This window comes from Mus musculus, chromosome 9 (assembly GCF_000001635.26).
Source record: "Mus musculus strain C57BL/6J chromosome 9, GRCm38.p6 C57BL/6J".
NCBI classification, from domain to species: domain Eukaryota; kingdom Metazoa; phylum Chordata; class Mammalia; order Rodentia; family Muridae; genus Mus; species Mus musculus.
In genome coordinates this window covers 62861294-62886216 of record NC_000075.6, presented here as the reverse complement: position 1 = coordinate 62886216, position 24923 = coordinate 62861294, and the positions used below count along the sequence as shown (strand labels likewise).

At 45.0% G+C, this 24923-nt stretch overlaps 2 protein-coding genes and 1 pseudogene across 9 annotated transcripts in view; 2 read left to right on the top strand and 1 right to left on the bottom strand.

The window, feature by feature from the left end:
* Pias1 (protein inhibitor of activated STAT 1) overlaps positions 1-7851 on the top strand; it is a 102514-nt gene extending 94663 nt beyond the window's left edge. Inside the window, exons 13-14 of one of the 2 annotated variants that reach the window (XM_006511302.3) lie at positions 1408-1445; positions 3956-7851. In XM_006511302.3, coding sequence (XP_006511365.1) covers positions 1408-1445; positions 3956-4249 — 332 coding nt within the window. In that variant the 3' untranslated portion in view covers positions 4250-7851. The remainder of the gene's footprint in view (positions 1-1407; positions 1446-3955) is intronic. The other variant, NM_019663.3, reaches the window with a different exon arrangement.
* Positions 7852-10295: 2444 nt separating this feature from the next.
* Positions 10296-24923, bottom strand: part of Calml4 (calmodulin-like 4) — an 18450-nt gene continuing 3822 nt past the window's right edge. The window contains exons 3-5 of one of the 6 annotated variants that reach the window (XM_006511529.4): positions 17400-17540; positions 14763-14951; positions 10296-10758 (exon numbers count right to left, since the gene is read on the bottom strand). In XM_006511529.4, the coding sequence (XP_006511592.1) occupies positions 10751-10758; positions 14763-14951; positions 17400-17540 (338 nt within the window). In that variant the 3' untranslated portion in view covers positions 10296-10750. The remainder of the gene's footprint in view (positions 10759-14762; positions 14952-17399; positions 17541-24923) is intronic. The other 5 variants (XM_006511530.1, NM_138304.2, XM_017313679.2 and 2 more) reach the window with 5 other exon arrangements.
* Gm10653 (predicted gene 10653) overlaps positions 24193-24923 on the top strand; it is a 20548-nt pseudogene continuing 19817 nt past the window's right edge. The window contains exon 1 of the transcript NR_003965.2: positions 24193-24307. The product of NR_003965.2 is annotated as a predicted gene 10653 (transcript). The remainder of the gene's footprint in view (positions 24308-24923) is intronic.

Sequence of the window (24923 nt, the reverse complement as noted above, 5' to 3'; positions counted from 1 at the left end):
TGCACCCGGGAATTAAGAGTCAGGCTTTTTGTGATGCCACCAGACACTTACTTTTAAGGACAGGGTCTCCTATATCTCAGACTCGACTGCCTCCTCCTCCTGAATATGAGGAGTAAGGGCATATGCCACCATGCCTAGCCGTACAGACACCCTTGGGCTTCAATCTGGACTAGATGACAGGAAGTAAACACTTTGACAGGGAGAATTAAAAGCTTTGCAATAATCTGTGTGACTCTTAAATTTTTACCTGTAAAGTCAACCCAAAAGTCATGAAAGACCCTAAGAGGCACTTGTGTGGAGTATAACTGGGTGGAAAGGATGCTTAAGGGCTAGGGGTGTAGCTCAGTGTGTAGCACAGTTGCCAGGTGTACATGAGATGATGGGTTTGAGTCTCAGTACCAGATCAATGGTAGGTAGGATGTGCCTGCAGTCCCAGCACTCAAGAGGTGAAGACTTGATTAAGAAGTTCCAAGTTGGGGCTGGCGAGATGGCTCAGTGGTTAAGAGCGCCGACTGCTCTTCTGAAGGTCCTGAGTTCAAGTCCCAGCAACCACATGGTGGCTCACAACCATCCGTAATGAAATCTGATGCCTTCTTCTGGAGTATCTGAGGACAGCTACAGTGTACTTACATATAACAGTAAATAAATCTTTTTAAAAAAGAAGAAGAAGTTCCAAGTCAGCCTGCTCTACAGGAGATTCCATCTAAGCAAACAGACAGGCAAATAGATAGATTAAATAAGAGCAAGTTACTGTTGCCAAAACTTGGGTTTTGTCCTTCATAGTCTACAGGTAGAAGTGCCGTAGAACCTTCAGCTCGACTTCTCATAGTTTTCAATTTGTTCTTTGGTTGGTTGGTTTGTTTGTTTGTTTGTTTGTTTGTTTTGGTAGGTTTTTGTTGTTGTTGTTTGAGACAGTCTTCGATTTCGCCTTAGCAGGCCTGGAAATTGCTGTGTAGACCAGGCCAGCATCTTTTTTTTTTTAAAAAGATAGATTTATTATTTATTAATTATTTATTTATTTATTTATTTATTTATATGTAAGTACACTGTAGTTGTCTTCAGACACTCCAAAAGAGGGAGTCAGATCTCATTATGGGTGATTGTGAGCCACCATGTGGTTGCTGGGATTTGAACTTAGGAGCTTCGGAAGAGCAATCGGGTGCTCTTACCCACTGAGTCATCTCACCAGCCCCCAGGCCAGCATCTTAACTAAGAAATCTGTCTCCTTCTGCCTCCTTCAAGTGCTGAAATTAAAGGTGTGTGCCACCATGGACCGTCAGCCCTTGTGGTTAAATAGGAATGCAGAGGGCCTGGGCTGTAAGACTAAAGTGCAGGATATTTAGAAAGATTTGCTTTTCCTGTTTGTTGTTTTTTTTCTCTGAGGTCATTTTTTTTTTCTTTCCACAGGATTAGATTTCTTTCCTTTCTTATCAGGAGACAATCAGGTATGTTATTTTGAAAATAATCTTCTTCTTTAATTGCATATTAAAATATCTAAAAGTATAATACACAGCCAGAAGGAAGAATGAATTTCCTTAGAAAATAGAGTGCATGTGCCCAGGGTTGCTCTGTCTGTAAGAATTTAAATAAAAGCATTATTCATCACCCACCATCCTCAGCAAAGGGTAAAGGCAGTCACTGCCTGTTGATTTCTCAATAATGTTGTATAAAGACAAACACAGGGCAGTGAGCCGTGGGACAAAGTATGAGAATGTCCTGGTGCCCAGGACAGCATAGCTGCTATAGTCTGTGTTGCTACTGCATTGCCAGTTGTATGTTTGATACATAGAGTCGTGTGCAGTCTGTGAGTACTCAATGTTGGTAGCAAAGATCTATTGACTTTTCATTTTTACAGAATGCTGTGCTTCCTCATACTGCGTTTATTGCAGCTCTGATTGCTTCATCTTCTCCCATGCTTGATTCTAGCTCATACTGTTTTGTTCATCTCAGTCCCTAAATGTACAAAATGGGTTGCTAAAAGGCCATATCTAATGACCTGGATACAAAGTTAAAAGTGATTGAGTATGGAAGGAAACAGTCAGTGATTCTTATCCACCAGTCAGGCTGTCCCATTGCACCAGAGCGACAGACTTGAAAAGCAAGAACAAAGTGGAAGAAGTCTCATCGGAAACAGTGAGACAAACACAGATTGAGAAAGGCCTACTTCAGCCATAGAAAAGTGGCTAAGGACATGGACTAAGGACCAGACACAGAAGCTCCTCCCTCTCTGTACTGTAGTTGTCACTGTCCAAGCAGTGACCAGGCCGCTGTCCAGAATGCCCTCCTGGGTTTCATGCCTGCAAACTAAAGCACTGATGGAAGAGTAGCAAACTTTGTAAGAAGATGTGCATTGGTGATGATGCTCATGTGCATCCTCTTCCGTGCCTGGGTCAGGTTGCTAGTCTTGTTCCAACAGCATAAAAGTCAAGGAGGTTTTTGGGATTTTCTCTTTTTTTAGGGTTTCATACATGAGTATACTTTATTTACATTATTTCCATCCATCTCTTTCCCTCCTTCAGCTCCTCCTATGGTCCTGTATATACACTTTTAATTTTTTATTACTATTGCACACATGGTGTTGCTTGGTGTAACAGCATGTATTTGGAAGTCAAAGGACAGCTGTGTGGAGTCAGCCCTCTCCACTTCTGTATGTGCTCCACCCATTGATCTCAAATAGTTGGGCTACACAGCAAGCACTTTACCTGCTGAGCCACCAAGCTGGCTGATCAAAGAGATTTTGGGAAAGGGACAATCCAAGCAAGGCCCACAGCATGTTCTGAAGAATGGGCACCCGCTCAGCATGAACCCTAGTAGGTCATCGGGGATCCGGAAGCAGGCATGGTCCCTGTCCTGAAAACCTTCCAGGAAACAAGATGTGGCTAGTAGACTGATTGTAACCCCTGCCTGACCTGTGTAGACCTGAGGGAGGGTGTGTGTGATGAATTTGTCTTTTTAGAAAAATACATAACTATATCTCCTATATAGATAGGAAGAAAGGAATTTTTTGCATAGCCATATGGTGTATTCATGTTTTAAGTGTTTAATTATAAAGAATTAAGTAGTCAGAAGCCTAAGATTTGTAGGCAGTTAATGGTTAATGGGGGAGACATTTTCTTCAGTGATATAGCCAGTGGTAAGTTGTCTGTGCTCTGTAAGCAACACTGACATTTGAAGTGGACTGTTGGAAAAGGAAGGAGACCAGCTAGGGGAAGAAAGAGCAAGAGAAAGTAGTAGAAGTGGTTATGGTTAAAAGACATATACACGTGAAAATGTTAGAACTCATTGTGTTTAATTTGTATGTTATGAATGTTTTAAAACAAAGTAAAATTAAAGAAAGATAGCTTTGGGATTTTTTTTTTTTAATAAATATAGAATGGTCTAAGCACAGAGTGCTGGTAAAGCCCACATAGTGCACAGATCTGTCCTCAGCCTTCACAGCCACTCCGCAGTGCTCCCTGACCCGGAGAGACTTGCAGCTCCGCACACCCGACTCAGAGTGCCCCACGCAGGTGGGACATTGCTTGGTTTTTACAGCAAGTTCTTCCTGCGCTTCCCAGCTCAGAGATGTTCATGTGCGCAAACCCTTTGCCCAGCACCTACAGTGCTGAGAGCAGAAGCAGGCTGCACCGAGCTGCAGCCCAGCCTGGGAGCAGCTGAGCAGCTGTGAGACAGTTCTCAAGCTGAACTTGCCATTGGAAATGTGGGATGTATCCTTCCTACTGCTTCTGAACACCTCAGAAACAGAGGGCTAAGAACTGCATGCAATACAAACTACATGCACACACAATCAAAAATGTCATTCCAGTCTCAGATACCATGCCAAAGCGCTCTCAGTAATAGTGACCAGTCGTTTACTACAGAATGTGTTGTCACTTGAGGAGCCTTGTTCTGCTGAGAAGAGTACGCCGAGGTGCATCTGATTGTAACAGAGTGTTTTGTCTCTGGTCCCTCCTAGCATTACAACACCTCCCTGCTAGCCGCAGCTGCAGCGGCGGTCTCAGATGACCAGGACCTCCTGCACTCCTCCCGGTTTTTCCCGTATACCTCCTCGCAGATGTTTCTCGACCAGCTAAGTGCAGGAGGGAGCACATCTCTGCCAGCCACCAACGGAAGCAGTAGCGGCAGCAACAGCAGCCTTGTGTCTTCCAACAGTCTGAGAGAGAGCCATGGCCATGGTGTGGCCAGCAGGAGCAGCGCAGACACAGCGTCCATCTTTGGCATCATACCAGACATTATCTCATTGGACTGACGCTCTCACCCTGCTGCTCCCACCCCATCCCAGATTAAATGACTTGGCAGAAGAGAACTCTATGCTCTGTTTTACCTTATCCTGTTTAGAAAAGTATACAAGCGTGGTTTTTTTTTTCCTTTTTTTTAGGGAAAAAAAAATTAAAAGAAATGTACAGAGAACAAAACTATATTTTCAGTTTTACTTTTGTATATAAATCTAAGACTGCCTGTCTGATAAAACACTTGTTTAAAAAAAAAAAAAAGAAAAAAGAAAAAGAAAAAACAAGCACCCACAAACCTTCAGTTCATTTTTTCTGGATTCTGAAGACTTCACCATTTGTCCTGTGGTTTGGGTTTTATTTTACTTCAATGGCATTATCTTTCTTGCAATAACGGAAACAATTGCATGTATGAGGTTTAAATTGTGGGCTTTGTTGTGGGGATGGGTTTGGGATAGCTTTGATTTCCATTTTTTAAAAGTGACAGACTTGGATTCTGTTTGTGTGTGCGTAGATTTTACCAGCCTTAAGTTATGAGCCTCGTCTATCTTACTGCATACCCTTTGTTTTCAAGACAGAGCTTGTGTGCGTGAGTGCGTGCGCGCGTGCGCGCAAGAGCGCCTGTGTACCTGTATGTGCTGTTCTGTCGTCACTCGCCCCTCCTCCTCAGTTTGCATTTGGTTATTATCACTCTTGTGTGAGCATCTTTCTCAACTCTCCCTAGGTGCATGTTCTCCATCCCAGATCCTCTGTGATCTGCTGTCTACCCTCTACGAGTGTGTTTCCCAGAAGTGCTGGAGCAAACGCTGCTTGGATGCGCAGTCTGTGGGCAGGCCCTCGAATGACAATACACTTCTGTTGATTCTAAGTCTGAATTGCCAGTATTCTGTATGTAATCCAAGGCTGTGAGCACTTGCATTTTGGCAACAGGGTAACAAGTTTTCCTTGAGGATCTTCATACCAAAATGGGATGTGAAAGAACCCCCGTAGCCCCGTGGGGTGTGGAGCTGGCAGAGGTCGTTCCGTTCCACCGAAAGAAAAGAAGGAAGGAAGGAAGGAAAGAAAGAATCGGTTATCCTAAAGTTAACAGTACAGCACAGCCCACATGTGGATCCATACCAAATCTATCTGATAAATAGTTGAAACTCAAAAATAACCTTAGTTATTTTGGTTTTCTGTCTCCGAGTATACTTCCTTTCTTAGCCGTGTTCTTTTTTCCTTCACCTTTAGTGAAAGCATGACATAGGAAGCCTTTTTTTTTTTAAATTCAAGAACCAATTGGTCTCACCTACTCTCAATAGCAGAATATGTAAATATATTAAAATTTGTTTCAGGAGGTGATTAAGGGTCAAAGGAAGGAAAAAATACTTCTCATACTTGAGAGTCCGCAGAGAAGAAAGCATGCTCTGACAGTGGGAGATAGATGGCAACTGATGGAGGATGCAGGTGTAACTGCAGAGAGCCAGGGCACACCATCACCAGCTCCTGCACTGGCTTTTATGTCCCACCTTCATGTTTTCAGAGTTGTGGAAGGACCATCTTTGTGTGTGGTAAACTTGTTTTCAAGCCTTGCATCCATAACAGAAGGACCGGTAGGTATTAATCCAGGTAGAAGTCATGATGACTGTGTCTTCAGTTGTATAATAAAGGAAGTGGTTCACATGACAGCGTGGCATCTAAAAATAATATCTATTTTATAGTCTCTCTGCTACTAAAATGTCGACTTGAATTTTTGAAAAAAGTTGGTGTTGATATGTATATGTGTGTGTGTGTGTATATATATATGTATTTATAAACAAGTGCGTGTGAGTAACATCATCGTCTTCCCCTACGCATGTGTGTTCCACACAGAAACGGCTGTGTTAGAGTCACAAAACAATTCGCAATAAAACAAGACATTTGTTATCAGTTAAAACCAGAAATAGTTATGTTTTTAAATTCATCTGGTGTTATGAATACAGGTTCTACCATCTCTCATTACTGTATTAATTTAGACTCACTTCAGATAACCATAATTTGTCTAAATTGGGATTATAGTGGAAATCACTGAAATTTTGAGGTGTTTCTATTAACATAGCAATAGGAAACATTATTTTAACTGAGGTAAAATGAATAGTTTTCTTTGTTCTTGGTTTTGTTTGGGTGTTTTTGGTTTGGTTTGGTCTGGTTTTGGTTACTGTTAGTAGTTTTAGGATACTGATGCATAGTTTTTTGTGTCTGATGCTGAATTACAAACTTAAAATAATCCAGTTTAAACCAGCTCTCTGCATTCTTCATGCCAGCTATAGAGGGGTCACTTTCCTTCGGTGTCCTGCCTTGTACCAGCCTAAGGGGAGAGCCGGTAACTGGAGGAATAGATGCCCTGTGGCTTTGGTCATGTCCCCACGGGAGAACAAGCCGTTTGGTTGTCTGTATGTTTTAGTTCCTTCCATTTACTGAGGAGTTCACTTCTTCAGTGTTGACGTTCTAAAATGTTGCATGTGGTCAAGTTCAGTCAGAGACTTTCACAACCCTGAATAATTATTAGAGCCACACACCACTTTATCTCCTGCATTAAAAGAAAAAGCGCATGGTCACTTTGTCCCGTTGTTGTCGTTTTTCCTTAGGCCGACCTCACTCCCCAGCCCTGCCAACCTTGATTAATAGGCTGTGGACAGATAATGTTCTCAGCATCTTTGATTCAGCAAGCTGCCAGGAGCTCCTTCCTTAGTCTCTCCCTCTGGCATGTGTTCTCTACAGTATCGTGTGTGTGCTCCCGTCTTTCTGTAAGCACACACCATCAATAAAGTAGCCATTCAGCCAGGAGGGTAGAGGTGGCTTTTAATTTACCATGTGGGCATTACTGGACACATTTTTTTAAATATGAAACTTAACCATGCATACTTTGTTGAGTATTGAAGTTGTTCCACTGCTAATTTAGATGTTACACATCTACATTACTGACTTCAAGAATCACTAAAGGTTTGAAAAATGTGGGTTCTTTTGGTGGCGGTGGTGGTGGTGGTATATTTTTTTTGTCGTTGTTGCTTTTTGTTTTATTCTTTTTTTCAGCCAATTTTCCTTTTGAGACAAGTCTGTGAAACCGAATGAAAATATGCCCTAATTGTAAATGAATAAATGTAGAAAGAACCTAGTTTTTAAAGCAGTTTCAATTTTAAATACATGAAACTTTCAGAATCTTCAGGACTCTTAAAGCACATTTGAATTTATTTTGGTAAGAATTTTGTTTTGTGGATACACGTTGAATTCTGTTTTTTTTTTAATTAAACACAAAGTGTAGCTTTCAAGGAGGGAGGGAGAGTAGCCGGTGGTCCCAGAGCGTGCTGCTGCTGTTTTATTAACATAGGGGAAGATGTATATAAATAGATAAAGATTACCATAAATTCCATGAACTTAAATCTGTGATTCATTGCCTTAAGACTTTCTCTCTTAGAATTTCCATACCGCATGCCAAACCAGTAAAATGGCTTTTAAAAAATGTATAGTAGACCAATGTCAGTTTGTATAAAAGTACCAAGTGAAAATATTTATTACATGCATTGGAGAAAAGTTGTTTCCCTGTTGAATGTTACCTGTTTCTGTAGAGCTCTTTAGATGTAATAAAAGAGAAGCCTTCAGTTAATCTGTGTTCTGTAAAATGCTACTCCTGGGCCCACAAAGGAACAGTCCCCATGAGAAGAGTACTGGTGCTGTGTGCTCCCGGGGCCCCGGTCACCCAGATATCCCAAAGCATGATAAGTAACTGCTATCTTCCTATCATGCTTTAAGACCTTACCTTATTGGTTTACAGCTCACCTTAAATTCTAAAGGTACTAGTTTATCTGCTGTGCAAATACCACTCTTTATGGTGAGCAACTAGGTACTAGGGAAACTTGTTGGAATTTGAGGAATGCATAAGAGGCAGCCAAACCATCCCTGATACAGCTTTGTAAGCCAGACTTGAGGAGTGTGAGCTCACCCTGTCACCCATGACTAGAGCAGTGGGCAGGGAAGAGCAACCCAGGTCATGCAGACCACCTGCTAGCCATGTGCTCCTTTCAAGCTGTACTGGAGATTCCACTTAGCCGAATAGGATTCATAAAATGTGCATTAAAACTACACTGGAGACTGGACATCATGGCTCTCGCCTTTAATCCCACCTTTGAGAGGCAGAGGCAGGTGGATATCTGAGATCAAGGCCAGTCTGGTCTGCAGAGCAAGTTCCAGAACAGCCAGGACTACACAGAGAAACCCTGTCTCAGAAAAAGCCAAGGAAAACAAAAACACAAAGCCTACACTGGAAGGCTGGAGGTGTTTGGCAGAACGATTGCCTGGCATGTGTGGAACATTGTCAGTCCCCAGTGTCAAGTAAAAGAGGCACAGTATACACCTGTCGTCTCAGCACCCGGGAGGTGGGGGCAGGGTCAGAAGCACAAGGGCATCGTCCACAAATTTGAGGTAAATTTGGGAATCATGAGATCCTGTCTTTAAAAAAAAAAAGTCACTGACAGACATCAGAACGGTAGGAAGTGCCTCTGGTGTAGGGCCCAGCCTCTTCCCACTCTGCCCCACACAGGGCATCAGCATGGAACATCTGTCAGATCTCGGATTCTAGAGTGGTGAGCAGATGTGATTCTAAAGCTGTGGCTAGAGTCAGAGGTGCTGGGGTCTGGAACCTTCCCACTCAACAGAAATACATAACCGACTCTCTGGAGTCTACGTCTAGTCTTCCCCAGGAGGACTTATCATGGGAATTAGGAAGTTTTGCTGTGTTTTGTCTGTACTTACTCTGGCTCCCTAAAACAGCCCAGAAATTCTACATTTTTATCTGTGTTTCCCAGGCAGACTCTTGCATTATATCTCATGTTAGCCTCAAACCAACATCCTCTTTGAAGGGATGTGCCAGTTATTTAGCTTTTTTGGGTTTGTTTTGTTTGTTGGTTGGTTTGGTTTTGTGTTTTTTGGGGTTTTTTGTTTTTTGTTTTTTTTTTTTCTTTTTGTATTGTTGGCTTGTTTATTTTTGGAGGTTTTTTGGTTTTTGTATTAAAGAAATTTGCCAGGTTGCTTATAATCAAGCTACTCAGGGGACACATAGTATCTACTCCCAGGAAAATGAGGCTCTCCCTTCAATTGTCTTCTGTTTGGTCTGAGCCATCCAGCATATGTGAGGTAGCTGAACCCAGGTTGCCGGTGTTTAGTTCCCTGGAGTGTTTCCACTCTTAGCCCTTAGTAAGATGTGTGTCTTGTCTGCTTCCCCAGAGACCCTTGTGTCTTGATATGTCTTTCTACTTTCGTATAAGGCACAAAGCCACAGGCAGTCCTGACACAAAGGAATGAAGGTCTTCATGTTTAGAGCTCTGCACCCTACGTCTGCTGGAGTGTTGCGTGGGTTTCCTGGCTATCCTGGCTAGGACACTGGTTCCCACTGTGGCCTTCAGGGCCTCTCAGATTCTGGCCATGACATGGTGCATCTCCTTATTCTGTTAGTCCCAAGAGAATGGCTGAAAGTCATGATCACCTCGGGTCACTTGAGCAGACCATCCTAGTTCCTGTAACCTAACAGTGGCCCCGGGCCCAGCTTCAGCAAACTGCCAGGAGCATCAGAAAGACGTGCTTAACTCCACGAGGCCTCCCACTTCCTTTGGTGTGGGATATCAACCAACCGTACACTCCTCTAATGTTTGTTTTGACTTTATACCTCTTTATGAAAAAGCTTCCTACACTTGGTCTGGCCAGGGAGATGGAAATGAAGATTTATCAGTGGGATTGTAGAACTATAAGAAATGAGAACAAGAAAATGAAACTCCAGAAAGGAAATGGGTGTGTCGTGTGTGTGTTCATGTGCTATATGCTTGTGCTGTGTCTGTGTACACTGTTTGTTGCTGTATGTGCTCTATGCTTGTTGCTCTATATGTGTGTGCAAGTGTGTGCATGCGTGTACACGCACTCTGTGCTTGTTGCCTGTTCCCAGCCAACCTCAGCTTTATCTTAGAAATGTTGAAGGTTGTTTTTGCACCCAAAGCAGACTGGTCTTCTGGGCAGACTGTTCTTTTAGAGAAACACTACCAGGGAAACACCAATTCCACATGCTTTGAAGTTGCCAACCATTTATTTTCAGTCACAATCTTCATCCTTATGAGGTCCAAAGGCTTTGAGAAGTACAATGGGTGAGGGGATGATGTTGCAGAGGCAGCACTGGCACACAACCCTGACTACAAATCATAGGGCTAGACTATGCTGCAAATGGCTAGACTAATGTTAGTACCGAAATCAAGACAGACCTTATTACAGTTATCCAATGCCATGGCTACATCATTTATTGGTACTTATGCCATGCAGTGGTTGTGTCATCTCTAGACTTCCCTTACAAAAAGGAATCAGTCTAGGTTTTCAGGCCCCGAAGGCTCTCATCTGCTCTCTTGATCTTGGCTCCCTTAGTAGTCTCGCACAGGAATGGTGATCCTCTGGATAAACGTGTCATATTTCACTTGGCCGTTTGGTTCAATGCCTGCTTCCTTGAAAAGATCATCCACTGCAATAAATCACATTACTGTTTCAATTTGGATCTGCTGATGTTAGGGGTCTCCAGAAGTCTTCCCTGAGAATCTGATAGACTGTTCCCCATGGACTGGGATACAAGCCAAAATGGGAGAATAATCTGCTTACAAGAACCCAGAACTTTTTCTTTCTGCAGGGCCTAGGATACGAGAACAGAGTACACTGGATCGGTCACTGAGGCTGCCTTGTACTTGATTTTAATTTTTTAAACATCTTTTGGAGGGGAGGCATGCATACCACACATGTGGAGGTCAGAGCACAGCTTGTGGGCATCAGCTCTCTCCTTCCACCATGTGGGTTCCAGAGATCAGCAGGCTTGGCAGACCTCTGTCTGTCTTTCAAGAAACCTTTAGCATGGATGTTGTACCTGTGCAGCCCACCCTTGTAACCTCCCAGTCACAGGGGCATCGTCCATGGCTCCAAACACAGCCACACTAATCTAGGCTCACACATGCACCTCTCCTCCACAAAAACCCACCTCTCCCCTTGCTGCCCCCCACCAATGGAATACTGAGTGGCAAGAGGTCGGTTACTCTACAATCTAGTCTACAAGAGGTCTGTTACTCTACAATCTAGTCTACAAGAGGTCTGTTACTCTATAGTCTAGTCTACAAGTGTCTGTTACTCTGTAGCCTAGTCTGCAAGTGTCTGTTACTCTATAGCCTAGTCCGAAAGTGTCTGTTACTCTATAGTCTAGTCCGCAAGTGTCTGTTACTCTATAGCCTAGTCTGCAAGTGTCTGTTACTCTATAGCCTAGTCCGCAAGTGTCTGTTACTCTATAGCCTAGTCTGCAAGTGTCTGTTACTCTGTAGCTTAGTCTGCAAGAGTCTGTTACTCTGTAGCCTAGTCTGCAAGTGTCTGTTACTCTGTAGCCTAGTCTGCAAGTGTCTGTTACTCTGTAGCCTAGTCTGCAAGTGTCTGTTACTCTGTAGCCTAGTCTGCAAGTGTCTGTTACTCTATAGCCTAGTCCACAAGAGTCTGTTACTCTGTAGCCTAGTCTGCAAGTGTCTGTTACTCTATTTCACTACAAAAGGGATGAGGTAAGGAGAGCACACCGCCAACGTGCACCTTGATTGGAGTTGGATCCCTAATATTAATTTGAAAAATGTGTCTTGTCAATGCACATGCAAAAAGTAGATCCAACTGCAACTGAAGTTCAAAGCATCAAACTACATTGTTCAGGGGCTGGAAAGATGGCTTAGCAGTTAAGAGTACAAACTACTATTGAGAGAACCCTAATTCCATTCCCAGGTGATTTGTAGGTGGCTCACAACTGCCTCTAACCTGTTCCAGGGGATCTGATGCCCATTATTTGCCCTCCGTGGGCACCTGTACATATATGTGCAATCACAGAATCTTTTTTTCTATGAGAATCTTTTTTGTTTGTTTTGAGAGGGTAGCACTGCCTAGAATGTCCTTTGTAGACTAGGCTGGCAGCTGGAACTCAGCAGAGATGAGCCTGCCTCTGATTCCCAAGTGCTCCGATTAAAGGCCTATACCAACACACCTGCCAAATAAAATCTTGTTGAAAGTGGAATTGCTTTTTAAAAGATACTAATTCAGCTAGGTATGGTGGTGTGTACAACTTTAGTCCCAAAACTCTGGAGGAAGAGACAGGTGGATCTCTGAGTTTAAGGCTAGCTTGGTCTATATAGTGAGATCCTGTCAGATAGATAGATAGATAGATAGATAGATAGATAGATAGATAGATAGATAGATAGATAGATAGATAGATAGATATTAGCTTGGTCTATATAGTGAGATCCTGTCAGATAGATAGATAGATAGATAGATAGATAGATAGATATTAGCTTGGTCTATATAGTGAGATCCTGTCAGATAGATAGATAGATAGATAGATAGATAGATAGATAGATAGATAGATAGATAGATAGATAGATATTAGCTTGGTCTATATAGTGAGATCCTGTCAGATAGATAGATAGATAGATAGATAGATAGATAGATAGATATTAGATAGATTGGATATAGTTCTCTCTTTTTAAACCCAGAGGTGCTCTGAGCCTGGGGAGACAGGTGCATCTTATTTCATGGAACAGCTTCTAACCTGCAGCCAGTTAGTGAATAGCCAGCCACAGAGAACAGGCCAAGTATCTGCTCCAGACAGACCAGAAGGCAGCATGCCACAGCCCAATGCTGACCAGAGTGGGCAGCACTCTAAGGCTAGGTGATAGCTGTGCTGGGTACTACATGTGTCCACGATGCTTCAGAACAGAATATTTCTTCTGAGTCCCCAGAAGTCTCTGCCAGCCCCTTCCCAATTGCTGCTTAGCATGAGGGAAGTCTAGGGCCTGAATATCCCTGCAGGCAGATCGCTAACCACCTGAGAGAGCACTCCACCAGCAGTGCCATGGAGTCTGAGGCAAGGACAGGCCGGTTTTCCCCTTCACATGAAAAGCAGTTGCAGTAAGTGCTTCCAGCTGAGAGACATTGAGAGCTGAATCTGCCTGCTCTGCACCATTTTTAAGAGCTTTGCCCGGGACCTTCCTGAGTGCAGATACGATCTGAGCAGGCTGGTCCATAGACTGCTAGTTCTTGAAGGACCCCAGGGATACCTGTGAGAACCCCATTTACAGCAAGGGGAAGAAGCTCATCCCAAGGGCTCCCTAAAGGAAGGGCCCGGATTCAAACTCGATTCAAACCGCAACCTGAAAACTCTGCCTTCGTTAGTTGTAATCTGGCCAGAAATTAATAATCAATGGGTATTGGGCCTTTTCACCCCTCTGTGCCTAAGCTGAACCTCCATTTGACCCTACAAGCTCCCCACACAACCTGAAAACCCTGGCTTTGGATACAAGTGATGCTGACCAGGGGCAGGCCGAAGTCTACAGTTGTATCAGGGTCAGGGCTGCCAACAGTGTTAGTGGGCTAGGAAGAAAGACACCTCAAATGGCCCAAGCCTGCTAGAGCTTCCTCACAAGGCCCAGGCCCTCATCCTGTTCTGAAGCAAAAAGTGTTGTAGGCAAGATCACCTCATAGTCGTGACCATGACAGGTTTCTCTAGCCACCCCTGAAAAGCTCCCACAGCCCCAGTTCTTAGGGCTGCTAGGGGCAGGGGCACAATGGCTTCTCAATTTGGAAACACCACAGGTGACTGTACCCGAGCCAGCTGTCGTGAGAAGATGGCCCTGGACAGGAGAGGCTCCTACACCCTGCACTCTGCCTCAGCTCTACTCAAGAGCCACTCAGCTGGCCCCTTGTGTCAGCTGAGCCAGTGTGTCCTGTGTCGTAGCTTTTAGTGTGTATGGCTTGTGTGCACATGTGTATCACAGCTCATGTGTGTGGAGGCTCACGTGCAGGTGCACTGGCACCTATGTATGGAAACCCAAGGTTGCCATCTGGTGTCTTCCTCTACGGCTGTCTACTTTTGTTTCAGGCAGAGGCTCTCCGAACCTAGAGCCTACAGTTCGGATTTAGTCTAGTCAGCTTGCCCTAGCATTCCGTCTCTGCTCCCCCCCCCCCCCAAGTGAGTGCAGGAATTACAGGCAGCTACACACACCAGTTTAAAAAGAAAACAAAAAACAAAACAAACAAACAAACAAACAAACAAAAACCCATGGGTTCCAGGATCCAAACTCTGATCTTCATGCTTGTGGGGCAAACCCTACCCAAGAAGTCATCTCTCCAGCCCCTATCTTGGGGCTATGTCTTTGACATTGTGACACATTATCACCTACAAAGCTGACATTTGATAACCACACCAGTAAAGTTCTAAAACCAAAAGTGGCTGCATTACTAGCCACTCTGAGCCACACTGGGATCCTCGGTGAGAGCTTGAACGAAGTGAACCCTGGCAGATGCCGGGACTGTCTCAGAGCTGACCCTCTCCCCTGGCCCACGTCCGCCTCTCCCCTCTGGTTCAGCCTGGCTTGACTTCTGGGCCATTCATCATCTTGCCGTCTGCACAGCCTTGGGTGAGCTACAGAACACTGCCCTCCCCACGGTTCCCTCGCTCAGAGCCCACCAGGCTGGTACCTTCCTTGTGAGTGAGCTTCTCTCCCAGTTTCATGAGTTTCGACCGCAGCTCAGACGCCATGATGTAACCTTTCTTCTCCTTGTCTGCCATCAGCATGGCCAGAAGGATTTCTTTCTTTGGGTCCTCTTGCTTGATTTGCATATGCATGATGGTCAGGAAGGTGGAGAAGTCCAGCTCTCCGTTCTTGTCTAGGAAACCCCACAAGACAGTGAGCAGGCGGGAAGGTTCTTAGGGAAGCCAGCTCCAATTGATGTAAAAGGCACATCCATTTTGGGTGACACTGATAGGCTATTGCTCGGCCACTGCCTGTGAATTGAGCCAGTTCAAGCCAGACTAGATGATGTAAAAGGCAGGTTTGTTGGGAAGCTGCTCTCAGGTGAGTTCACTGGCCTCAAGGATTGAAGCCAGGGGGGAGTCACCATGGGGAGAGTCAGGGGAGGGGGAAGAGAAAGAGAGAAAGGGTGCCCCTGCAGAGAGGACAGGAGTGAGGGAGAGACCAAAATGTCTGGATTCTATAGGGAAAAGCCTCTGGGGGAAGGGCAGCCCAGCCCCTGGGCTGGAAAGTTCAGGGTTGGGGCAGGGTATGACAGGAAGGGACTGAGGGATGCTGGGAGAACCTGGAGGCCAGGTCTGCTTTGGTGTGTAAAATATGCACCTCAGTCCTTTGTCCTAGGTCCAAAACCAAACAGGCACCATTCCCTAGGGTAGGTGATTCTCAACTTTGTCATAGTGGAGAGCCCTGGCTTTCAGCTAACAGGCATGGCATGCATTCATTGGTGTCGCCTTCTGGACATGTGATCAGGTGCTTTAAGCTGGGATGGACTGAAATAAAACCTTCTCTTCTTAAGTTGCTTTAGTTATGGTATTTTATCATAGCAACGGGGGGGGGGGGGACAGCAGCAGGGGGAGGGCACAACTAAAACAGCATGATTATTAATCCCTCCCCCTATCTTGCTTGCTAAAGAGACAGTAATCCAGAGTATTGAATGATGGCACAGGACCAAACGGAGCCTCCTCCTCTGCTCTCTCCCATGCTTCCAAAATGGAGGGAACCTGGCCCAAGTCAATGTGTCCAGTCTCCTCTTAGCAGGCACCAGAGCCACCTCAAGCCCTGGGCTCTGCCTTCCCATGGCCTTCAGACCGTGACAAGGACCTCACACCATTTTGCACCGCAAATGGGAATGCCCCTGACTGCTTTGTCCTTAAGGAACAGAGAGCTCAGGTTTCTGCCCCCTGGGCTCTGGCCTCTAGGAGGAGATGCTCCCTGGCTCCAGTAACCCTAGCAGATGGGAGAACCCATCTGAGAGATGAGGATGCTGAGGTCCAGGTGCTGAGGGCTGGACTCAGGCTTCAGATCAAGTGCTCTTTCCAAAGCCACCCCTTTCTCTGGGCTTGTTTCCCCCCCCACACACACACACACCTTCACCCCACACCCCAGAGTCCAGTCCCCAGTGTATACACCCTGGTAGACATTACTCCCTGAGTTTTTAAACTCCTAAAAGTAAAAAAAACACACAATTTGGTTTTGATTATAAAAGTCCCATATGTTCCAGTCAAAAAAGAAAGTCTCAGGGGCTGGAGAGATGGCTCAGCAGTTAAGAACACTGGCTGTTCTTCTAAAAGTCCTGAGTTCAAATCCCAGCAACCACAATGGTGGCTAACAACCATCCTTAATGAGATCTGATGCACTCTTCTGGTGTGTCTGAAGACAGCAACAGTGTATTCACATTAAATAAATAAATAATCTTTAAAAAAAAAAAAAAAAAGCGGGTGATGGTGGCACATGCCTTTAATCCCAGCACTTGGGAGGCAGAGGCAGGCGGATTTCTGAGTTTGAGACCAGCCTGGTCTACAGAGTGAGTTCCAGGACAGCCAGGGCTACACAGAGAAACCCTGTCTCAAAAAAAAAAAAAAAAAAAAAAAAAAAAAAAAAAAAAAAAAACACAAAAGAAAGAAGGAAGGAAGGAGAGAGAGAGAGAGAAGAAAAAAAGAAAGTCTCCCTTAATGACAGCAGCAGAGAGGGCTGCTTGGTACTGCTTGGGTTGCGTTCCCTTCCAGTTTGGCAGCCTTGTTACAGTTTCTAGGTCAGCGAAAGAAATCAGAAGAATTGAGCCCTGATCTTGAGTCCTCCATTGGCTCCAGAGCCCAGGCACCTTACTGGCTCTGGGATGTGCCTTTGGTTAGGACATAGTTGGATAGAGCACACACAACTGGGCCGTTTTCACTAAGCACATCCCAAACCCCCTGCAGAAGGCTGATTCTCCATAAATATAGAAGCAGAGTATGGCGATACATATCTGTGAGCCCAGCATTCAGGAAGTGGAGGCAGGAGGATCAGGAACTTGGTGTCACCCTGGGCTACATGAGACTCTATCTCAAATAAAATCAGAGAGAAAAAACAAAACAAAACACTGAGACCAGTGTTAGCATACTTTCTTGGGCTGTGACAGACTTGGTGGGACATGAGACCAAGGTCCCCTGTGGGATGAAACACAGAGTATATATACATGGCCAGCTAGCTACCTCTACCATTCAGACTGGGGAGGTCACATCAGTACCTCAGGCTTCTGAGCTTTATCCACGGCCACCACCGGCTTCTTCTGCCCTCCACGAGCCCACCCAGACCACCCACTCACCTATCCCATGAGTCTGCAGGTGCCGCTGCACTTCCCCAGGCGTGGGGCTGGCCCCTAGGCACCTCATGGACACCAGAAGATCTGTGGCCTTGATCTTCCCTCTCTGCTGCTTGTCGTACAGGGAGAAGCACTCCTTGTACTCTGCGCACAGTTGGGAGAGGAAGTCAGTAGCATGTGGTCACCCCACCCCTGCCCTCCTCCTCCTCTTCCATCCCTTTCCCCTCCCCACCCCATGCTGGGGATGCACAGGTTGTGCAGGCACCCAACATTGAGCTTCCCGGCATCCCTAGTCTCTTTCCCTTCTTTTGCCCCACCTGAACTCCAAAACCCCAGAGACAGAGTGTGATGGCGTGTGCTTATAATCCCAGCACTTGTGGGTGAAGGCAGGAGGCTCAGGATTCCAAGGTTAGCCTCCACTATGTAGTAGTTCAAGGTTAGCCTAGACTATCCGAGACACTGTCTCAAAAAACAAAGCTAGCAAAAAGGGCCAGCAAGGTGGCTCAGGGGGTGAAGGTGCTTGTAGTGGCTATTCCTGGTTGTCAACTTGACAATATTTGGAATGAACTACAATCCGGAATTGGAAGGCTCACCAGTGACCCTTATCTGGAGGCTTGGAGATCCTTATCTGGATCTTGGTTTGAAGATCTTGAGCCATAGTGGCTATGGATTCCAGAAGATTGAATCTCCGAGTTAAGGAACACACCTTTAATCTGGGCTATGCCTTTCATCTGGGATTAAAGGTGTGGTGGAACACACCTTTAATCTGGGCTACACCTTCTGCTGGAGACAATATAAGGACATTGGAAGAAGGGAGTCTAGCTCTTGCTCCTGCTCCTTCGCCTGCTTGCTGCGTGAGACTGAGTAACTACTAGATCCTTGGACTTCCATTCACAGCTGTGACTGAACGATTGTTGGGAATTGAGCTGCCGACTGTAAGTCATCAATAAATTCCTTTATTATCTAGAGACTATCCATAAGTTCTGTGACTCTAGAGAACCCTGACTAATACAGAAGTTGGTACCAGGAGTGGTTCTAGAGTAACAGAAGTACAAGGATGAATCTTTTAAAATACTGGAATTGGCTTGTTGATCCACCAGCACTTTCAACTATTGAAACCTCTCCAGATTCTCTCCCTCCTGGGAGCTCAGAGAATTTTGAAGACCCATGGTTGAAACTATATTCCGAACTTAAAGAAGCTAATGCCCTTGATTTTCTTAATGAATTAGGTGATTCAGTGCACAAAGCTTTCTACAAGATGGGGAAAAAATCGGAAAATGATTTTACTGGCTGGCTGCTCTTAGTATCTGTGGAAAGAATGATGAATGAAAGGAAGGAGTTGTGTGATAAAATCGAAAGGCTCCAGACACAAGTAAACGATCTAAAAGTTGCTAAGTGTGTCCTTGAAGAAAATCTTCTCTCTTGTAGCAACAGAGCTCAAGTTGCAGAAAATCAAACGGAAACTCTCATTGTAAGGTTGGCTGAACTACAGCGAAAATTCAAGTCTCAGCCTCAGAGTGTGTCAACAGTTAAAGTAAGGGCTCTAATTGGCAAAGAATGGGATCCTACAACATGGGACGGGGATGTGTGGGAAGACCATGTTGAAGCTGAGAATTTTGAATCTTCAGATTCTCAAGGGTTTGCCCCACCTGAGGAAGTAGTACCCTCAGCCCCACCCCTTGAAACAATGCCTTCCCCACATGAGGAAATTAATTTTGCAGAGTCTGATAAACCAGCAATGACTTTCACTACTGATGTTTCTCAAGGCCCACCAATAGTTTCTTCTAGACCTGTGACCAGACTCAAAGCAAAACAGGCTCCTAGAGGGGAGGTAGAAAGTGTAGTCCATGAAGAAATTCGCTACACTACTAAGGAGCTTAACGAATTTGCTAATTCATTCAAGCAGAAACCTGGTGAATATGTGTGGGAATGGATTTTAAGGGTGTGGGATAAGGGTGGAAGGAACATAAAACTAGAGCAGGCTGAGTTTATTGACATGGGTCCTCTGAGTAGAGATTCTAGGTTTAATACGGAAGCTCGCATAGTTAAAAAAGGTGCCAAAAGTTTGTTTGAATGGTTGGCTGAGGTGTTTATCAAAAGATGGCCTACTGGAAATGACTTGGAGATGCCTGATATTCCGTGGCTTAGTGTTGATGAAGGGATTTTAAGACTTAGGGAAATTGCAATGCTAGAGTGGATATATTGTGTAAAGCATAATTGTCCACAATGGGAAGGTCCAGAAGATATGCCCTTCACCAGCTCTATAAGACGAAAATTGGTGAGAGGGGCACCGGCACATTTGAAGGGTTTTGTTCTTTCCCTTTTCCTTGTGCCAGATCTTAGCATTGGAGATGCTTCTGCTCAATTAGATGAATTAAATTCACTGGGTTTAGTTGGATTCCGAGGTAACAAGGGCCAGGTGGCAGCATTGAATCGCCCGAGACAAGGTGATTCTAGTTATTATAATGGACAGCGTAGACAAAAGAATGTTTATAATAACATACCCAGTAATGGTCAGCACAGGAGAGGTGAAATTTATAATGGCATGACTCGGTTGGACCTTTGGTACTGGCTAACCAATCATGGTGTTTCCAGGAATGAAATACATAGGAAGCCTACTGCATATTTGTTTGATCTGTATAAGCAGAAAAATTCTCAAACAAATGAAAGAAAGGCTACATTAGATCGTGGTAAACAGCCAAATGAAAGAAAGGCTACATTAGATCGTGGTAAACAGCAATCTCGGCCAGTGAATCAATTTCCAGACTTGAGACAGTTTGCAGATCCAGAACCCCTTGAATGAAGGGGTGGCCAGGTTCCACTGAGGAAGGATCTTGATAAGACACTCAAAGGTTTTGCTGTTACCCTTTCTCCAGTTCTTCCCCAGAGGGACCTACGGCCTTTTACAAGGGTAACTGTACACTGGGGAAAAGGAAATAATCAGACTTTTCGGGGTCTGCTGGATACTGGTTCTGAGTTGACACTGATCCCAGGGGATCCCAAGAAACATTGTGGCCCTCCAGTTAAAGTAGGGGCTTATGGAGGGCAGGTGATTAATGGAGTTTTGACTGATGTCCGACTCACAGTAGGTCCAGTAGGTCCCCGGACACATCCTGTGGTGATTTCCCCAGTTCCAGAATGTATAATTGGGATAGATATACTCAGAAATTGGCAGAATTCTCATATTGGTTCCCTGAACTGTAGAGTGAGGGCTATTATGGTTGGAAAGGCCAAATGGAAGCCTTTAGAGTTGCCTTTGCCAAAGAAAATAGTGAATCAAAAACAGTATCGTATTCCTGGAGGCATTGCAGAAATTACTGCCACTATCAAGGACTTGAAAGACGCAGGGGTGGTGGTTCCCACCACATCTCCGTTTAACTCTCCTATCTGGCCAGTGCAGAAAACAGATGGATCATGGAGAATGACAGTTGATTATCGAAAACTAAATCAGGTAGTAACTCCAATTGCAGCTGCTGTACCAGATGTAGTTTCGTTACTTGAGCAAATTAACACATCTCCTGGCACCTGGTATGCGGCTATTGATCTGGCAAATGCCTTCTTCTCAGTACCTGTCCATAAGGACCACCAGAAGCAATTTGCTTTCAGTTGGCAAGGCCAACAGTATACCTTCACAGTTTTGCCTCAAGGATATATTAACTCTCCTGCCCTGTGTCATAATTTAGTTAGAAGGGATCTTGATCGTTTGGATCTTCCACAAAATATCACATTGGTGCACTATATTGATGACATTATGCTGATTGGACCAAGTGAGCAGGAAGTAGCAACCACTTTGGACTCATTGGTAACACATATGCGTACCAGAGGATGGGAAATAAATCCAACCAAAATTCAAGGACCATCTACCTCAGTGAAATTCTTAGGAGTCCAGTGGTGTGGGGCATGCAGAGATATTCCTTCTAAGGTGAAAGATAAGTTATTGCACCTGGCCCCTCCTACAACCAAGAAAGAAGCACAACGTTTAGTGGGTCTATTTGGATTCTGGAGACAACACATCCCTCACTTGGGTGTGTTACTTAGGCCTATTTACCAAGTGACTCGGAAAGCTGCTAGCTTTGTGTGGGGCCTGGAACAGGAGAAGGCCCTTCAACAGGTCCAGGCTGCTGTGCAGGCTGCTCTACCACTTGGACCATATGACCCAGCAGATCCGATGGTACTTGAGGTGTCTGTGGCTGATAGAGATGCTGTTTGGAGCCTCTGGCAGGCCCCTGTAGGTGAATCACAGAAAAGGCCTTTGGGATTTTGGAGCAAAGCTCTACCATCATCTGCAGACAACTATTCTCCCTTTGAAAAACAGCTCTTGGCCTGCTATTGGGCCTTAGTGGAAACTGAACGTCTGACAATAGGACACCAAGTCACTATGCGACCTGAACTACCCATCATGAGCTGGGTACTATCAGACCCTGCAAGTCATAAAGTGGGACGTGCACAGCAGCAGTCTATTATCAAATGGAAGTGGTATATACGTGATCGGGCCAGAGCAGGTCCTGAAGGCACAAGCAAGTTACATGAAGAAGTTGCTCAAATGCCTATGGTTTCTACTCCTGTTACAATGCCATCTGCTGCCAAGCATGCACCTATAGCCTCATGGGGTGTTCCCTATGATCAACTGACCGAAGAGGAGAAGACTAGAGCCTGGTTTACTGATGGCTCTGCACGTTATGCAGGCACCACCCAGAAGTGGACAGCTGCAGCATTACAACCCCTTTCTGGGACAACACTGAAAGACACAGGTGAAGGGAAATCTTCACAGTGGGCAGAACTTCGGGCAGTACACATGGTATTACAGTTTGTTTGTAAGAAGAAATGGCCAGATGTACGATTATTCACTGACTCATGGGCTGTAGCCAATGGATTGGCTGGATGGTCAGGCACTTGGAAAGATCACAATTGGAAAATTGGTGAGAAAGACATCTGGGGAAGAAGTATGTGGATAGATCTCTCCAAATGGGCAAAGGATGTGAAGATATTTGTGTCCCATGTAAATGCTCACCAAAAGGTGACTTCAGCCGAGGAGGAGTTCAATAATCAAGTGGATAAGATGACCCGTTCTGTGGACAGTCAGCCTCTCTCCCCAGCCATCCCTGTCATTGCTCAATGGGCACATGAACAAAGTGGCCATGGTGGTCGAGATGGAGGTTATGCTTGGGCTCAGCAACATGGGCTTCCACTCACCAAGGCTGACCTGGCTACAGCTGCTGCTGATTGCCAGATCTGCCAACAGCAGAAACCAACACTGAGCCCCAGATATGGCACCATTCCTCGAGGTGACCAGCCAGCAACCTGGTGGCAGGTTGACTACATTGGACCACTTCCTTCGTGGAAAGGACAGCGTTTTGTTCTTACTGGAGTAGATACTTATTCTGGTTATGGATTTGCCTTTCCTGCACGTAATGCCTCTGCTAAAACCACCATTCACGGACTGACAGAATGCCTCATCTATCGTCATGGTATTCCACACAGTATTGCTTCTGACCAAGGAACTCATTTCACAGCCAGAGAAGTACGACAGTGGGCCCACGATCATGGAATACACTGGTCTTACCACATTCCCCATCATCCTGAAGCAGCTGGGCTGATAGAAAGATGGAATGGCCTTTTGAAGACGCAGTTACAGCGCCAATTAGGTGGTAACAGCTTGGAAGGCTGGGGTAGAGTTCTTCAGAAGGCAGTATATGCTTTGAATCAGCGCTCGATATATGGTACAGTTTCACCCATAGCCAGGATTCATGGGTCCAGGAATCAAGGGGTGGAAAACGGAATAGTTCCACTTACTATCACTCCTAGTGACCCTCTAGGAAAATTTTTGCTTCCTGTCCCCATAACTCTAGGTTCTGCTGGCCTAGAAGTTTTGGCTCCAGAGAGGGGAGTGCTCCTACCAGGAGCTACAACAAACATTCCATTGAACTGGAAGCTCAGACTTCCCCCTGGTCATTTTGGGCTTCTAATGCCCTTAAACCAACAGGCTAAAAAAGGAATAACAGTGTTAGGAGGGGTGATAGATCCAGATTACCATGGGGAAATTGGATTACCTCTTCACAATGGTGGTAAGCAAGATTATGTCTGGAGTGTAGGAGATCCCTTAGGGCGTCTCTTAGTACTACCATGTCCTGTGATTAAAGTCAATGGGAAACTACAACAGCCTAATCCAAGCAGGATGACAAAGGACACAGACCCATCAGGAATGAAGGTATGGGTCAATCCTCCAGGAAAAGAGCCAAGACCTGCTGAGGTGCTGGCTGAAGGTGAAGGAAATACAGAATGGGTAGTAGAGGAAGGTAGTTATAAATACCAATTAAGGCCACGTAACCAGTTGCAGAAACGAGGATTATAAAGTAATATGAATGCCCATTGTAAATTTACTAATGCGTTTGCGATTGTACGAGGGATAGTTATATCATGTTAGGCGTATTTACAACCTTGTTATTGTTTCATGTGAACATGAGATATTATTTGTGTCAAGTTGACAAGGGGTGGATTGTAGTGGCTATTCCTGGTTGTCAACTTGACAATATTTGGAATGAACTACAATCCGGAATTGGAAGGCTCACCAGTGACCCTTATCTGGAGGCTTGGAGATCCTTATCTGGATCTTGGTTTGAAGATCTTGAGCCATAGTGGCTATGGATTCCAGAAGATTGAATCTCCGAGTTAAGGAACACACCTTTAATCTGGGCTATGCCTTTCATCTGGGATTAAAGGTGTGGTGGAACACACCTTTAATCTGGGCTACACCTTCTGCTGGAGACAATATAAGGACATTGGAAGAAGGGAGTCTAGCTCTTGCTCCTGCTCCTTCGCCTGCTTGCTGCGTGAGACTGAGTAACTACTAGATCCTTGGACTTCCATTCACAGCTGTGACTGAACGATTGTTGGGAATTGAGCTGCCGACTGTAAGTCATCAATAAATTCCTTTATTATCTAGAGACTATCCATAAGTTCTGTGACTCTAGAGAACCCTGACTAATACAGTGCTTGCCGCCAAGTCTGAATTTGATTCCCAGGACCCACACGGTTTAAGAAAAAGCAACTCCTGCAAGTTGTCTTCTGACATTCACAGTATGTGTATACACACTCACTACATAAATACATGAATGTCATACAGATATAAAACCAACAAGTCAAATAGAATTCAGAGAAAGATGAGCTAATTGTTGAAGATTTATTTGTGTTATTTTTATTTATTTGTATGTGTCATGAGTGAGTGACACATGGGTGAAGCCACCCAAGATGCCAGAAGGGTGGATATGCCCTGGAGCTGCAGTTCCAGGTAGAGTAAGCCTCCCCTCCTTGCCTTCTCTCTTCCTTAAGATGCCACTCAAAAGTTGGTAGGGCTGCCAGACTCCGGGGACCTTTGTAACATTGATGAGACAGTCTCACCTCTGTCTGCAGAATCCCCTAGGAGGCAAATGGCGGGCAGTGGTTCTCTGATGCTCTCTTAGGCAGGGGTTTATCATTGTCAGAGCTGAGTGTGGCTACTTTTTCTCACTTGTCTAGGACCTGGCTCCT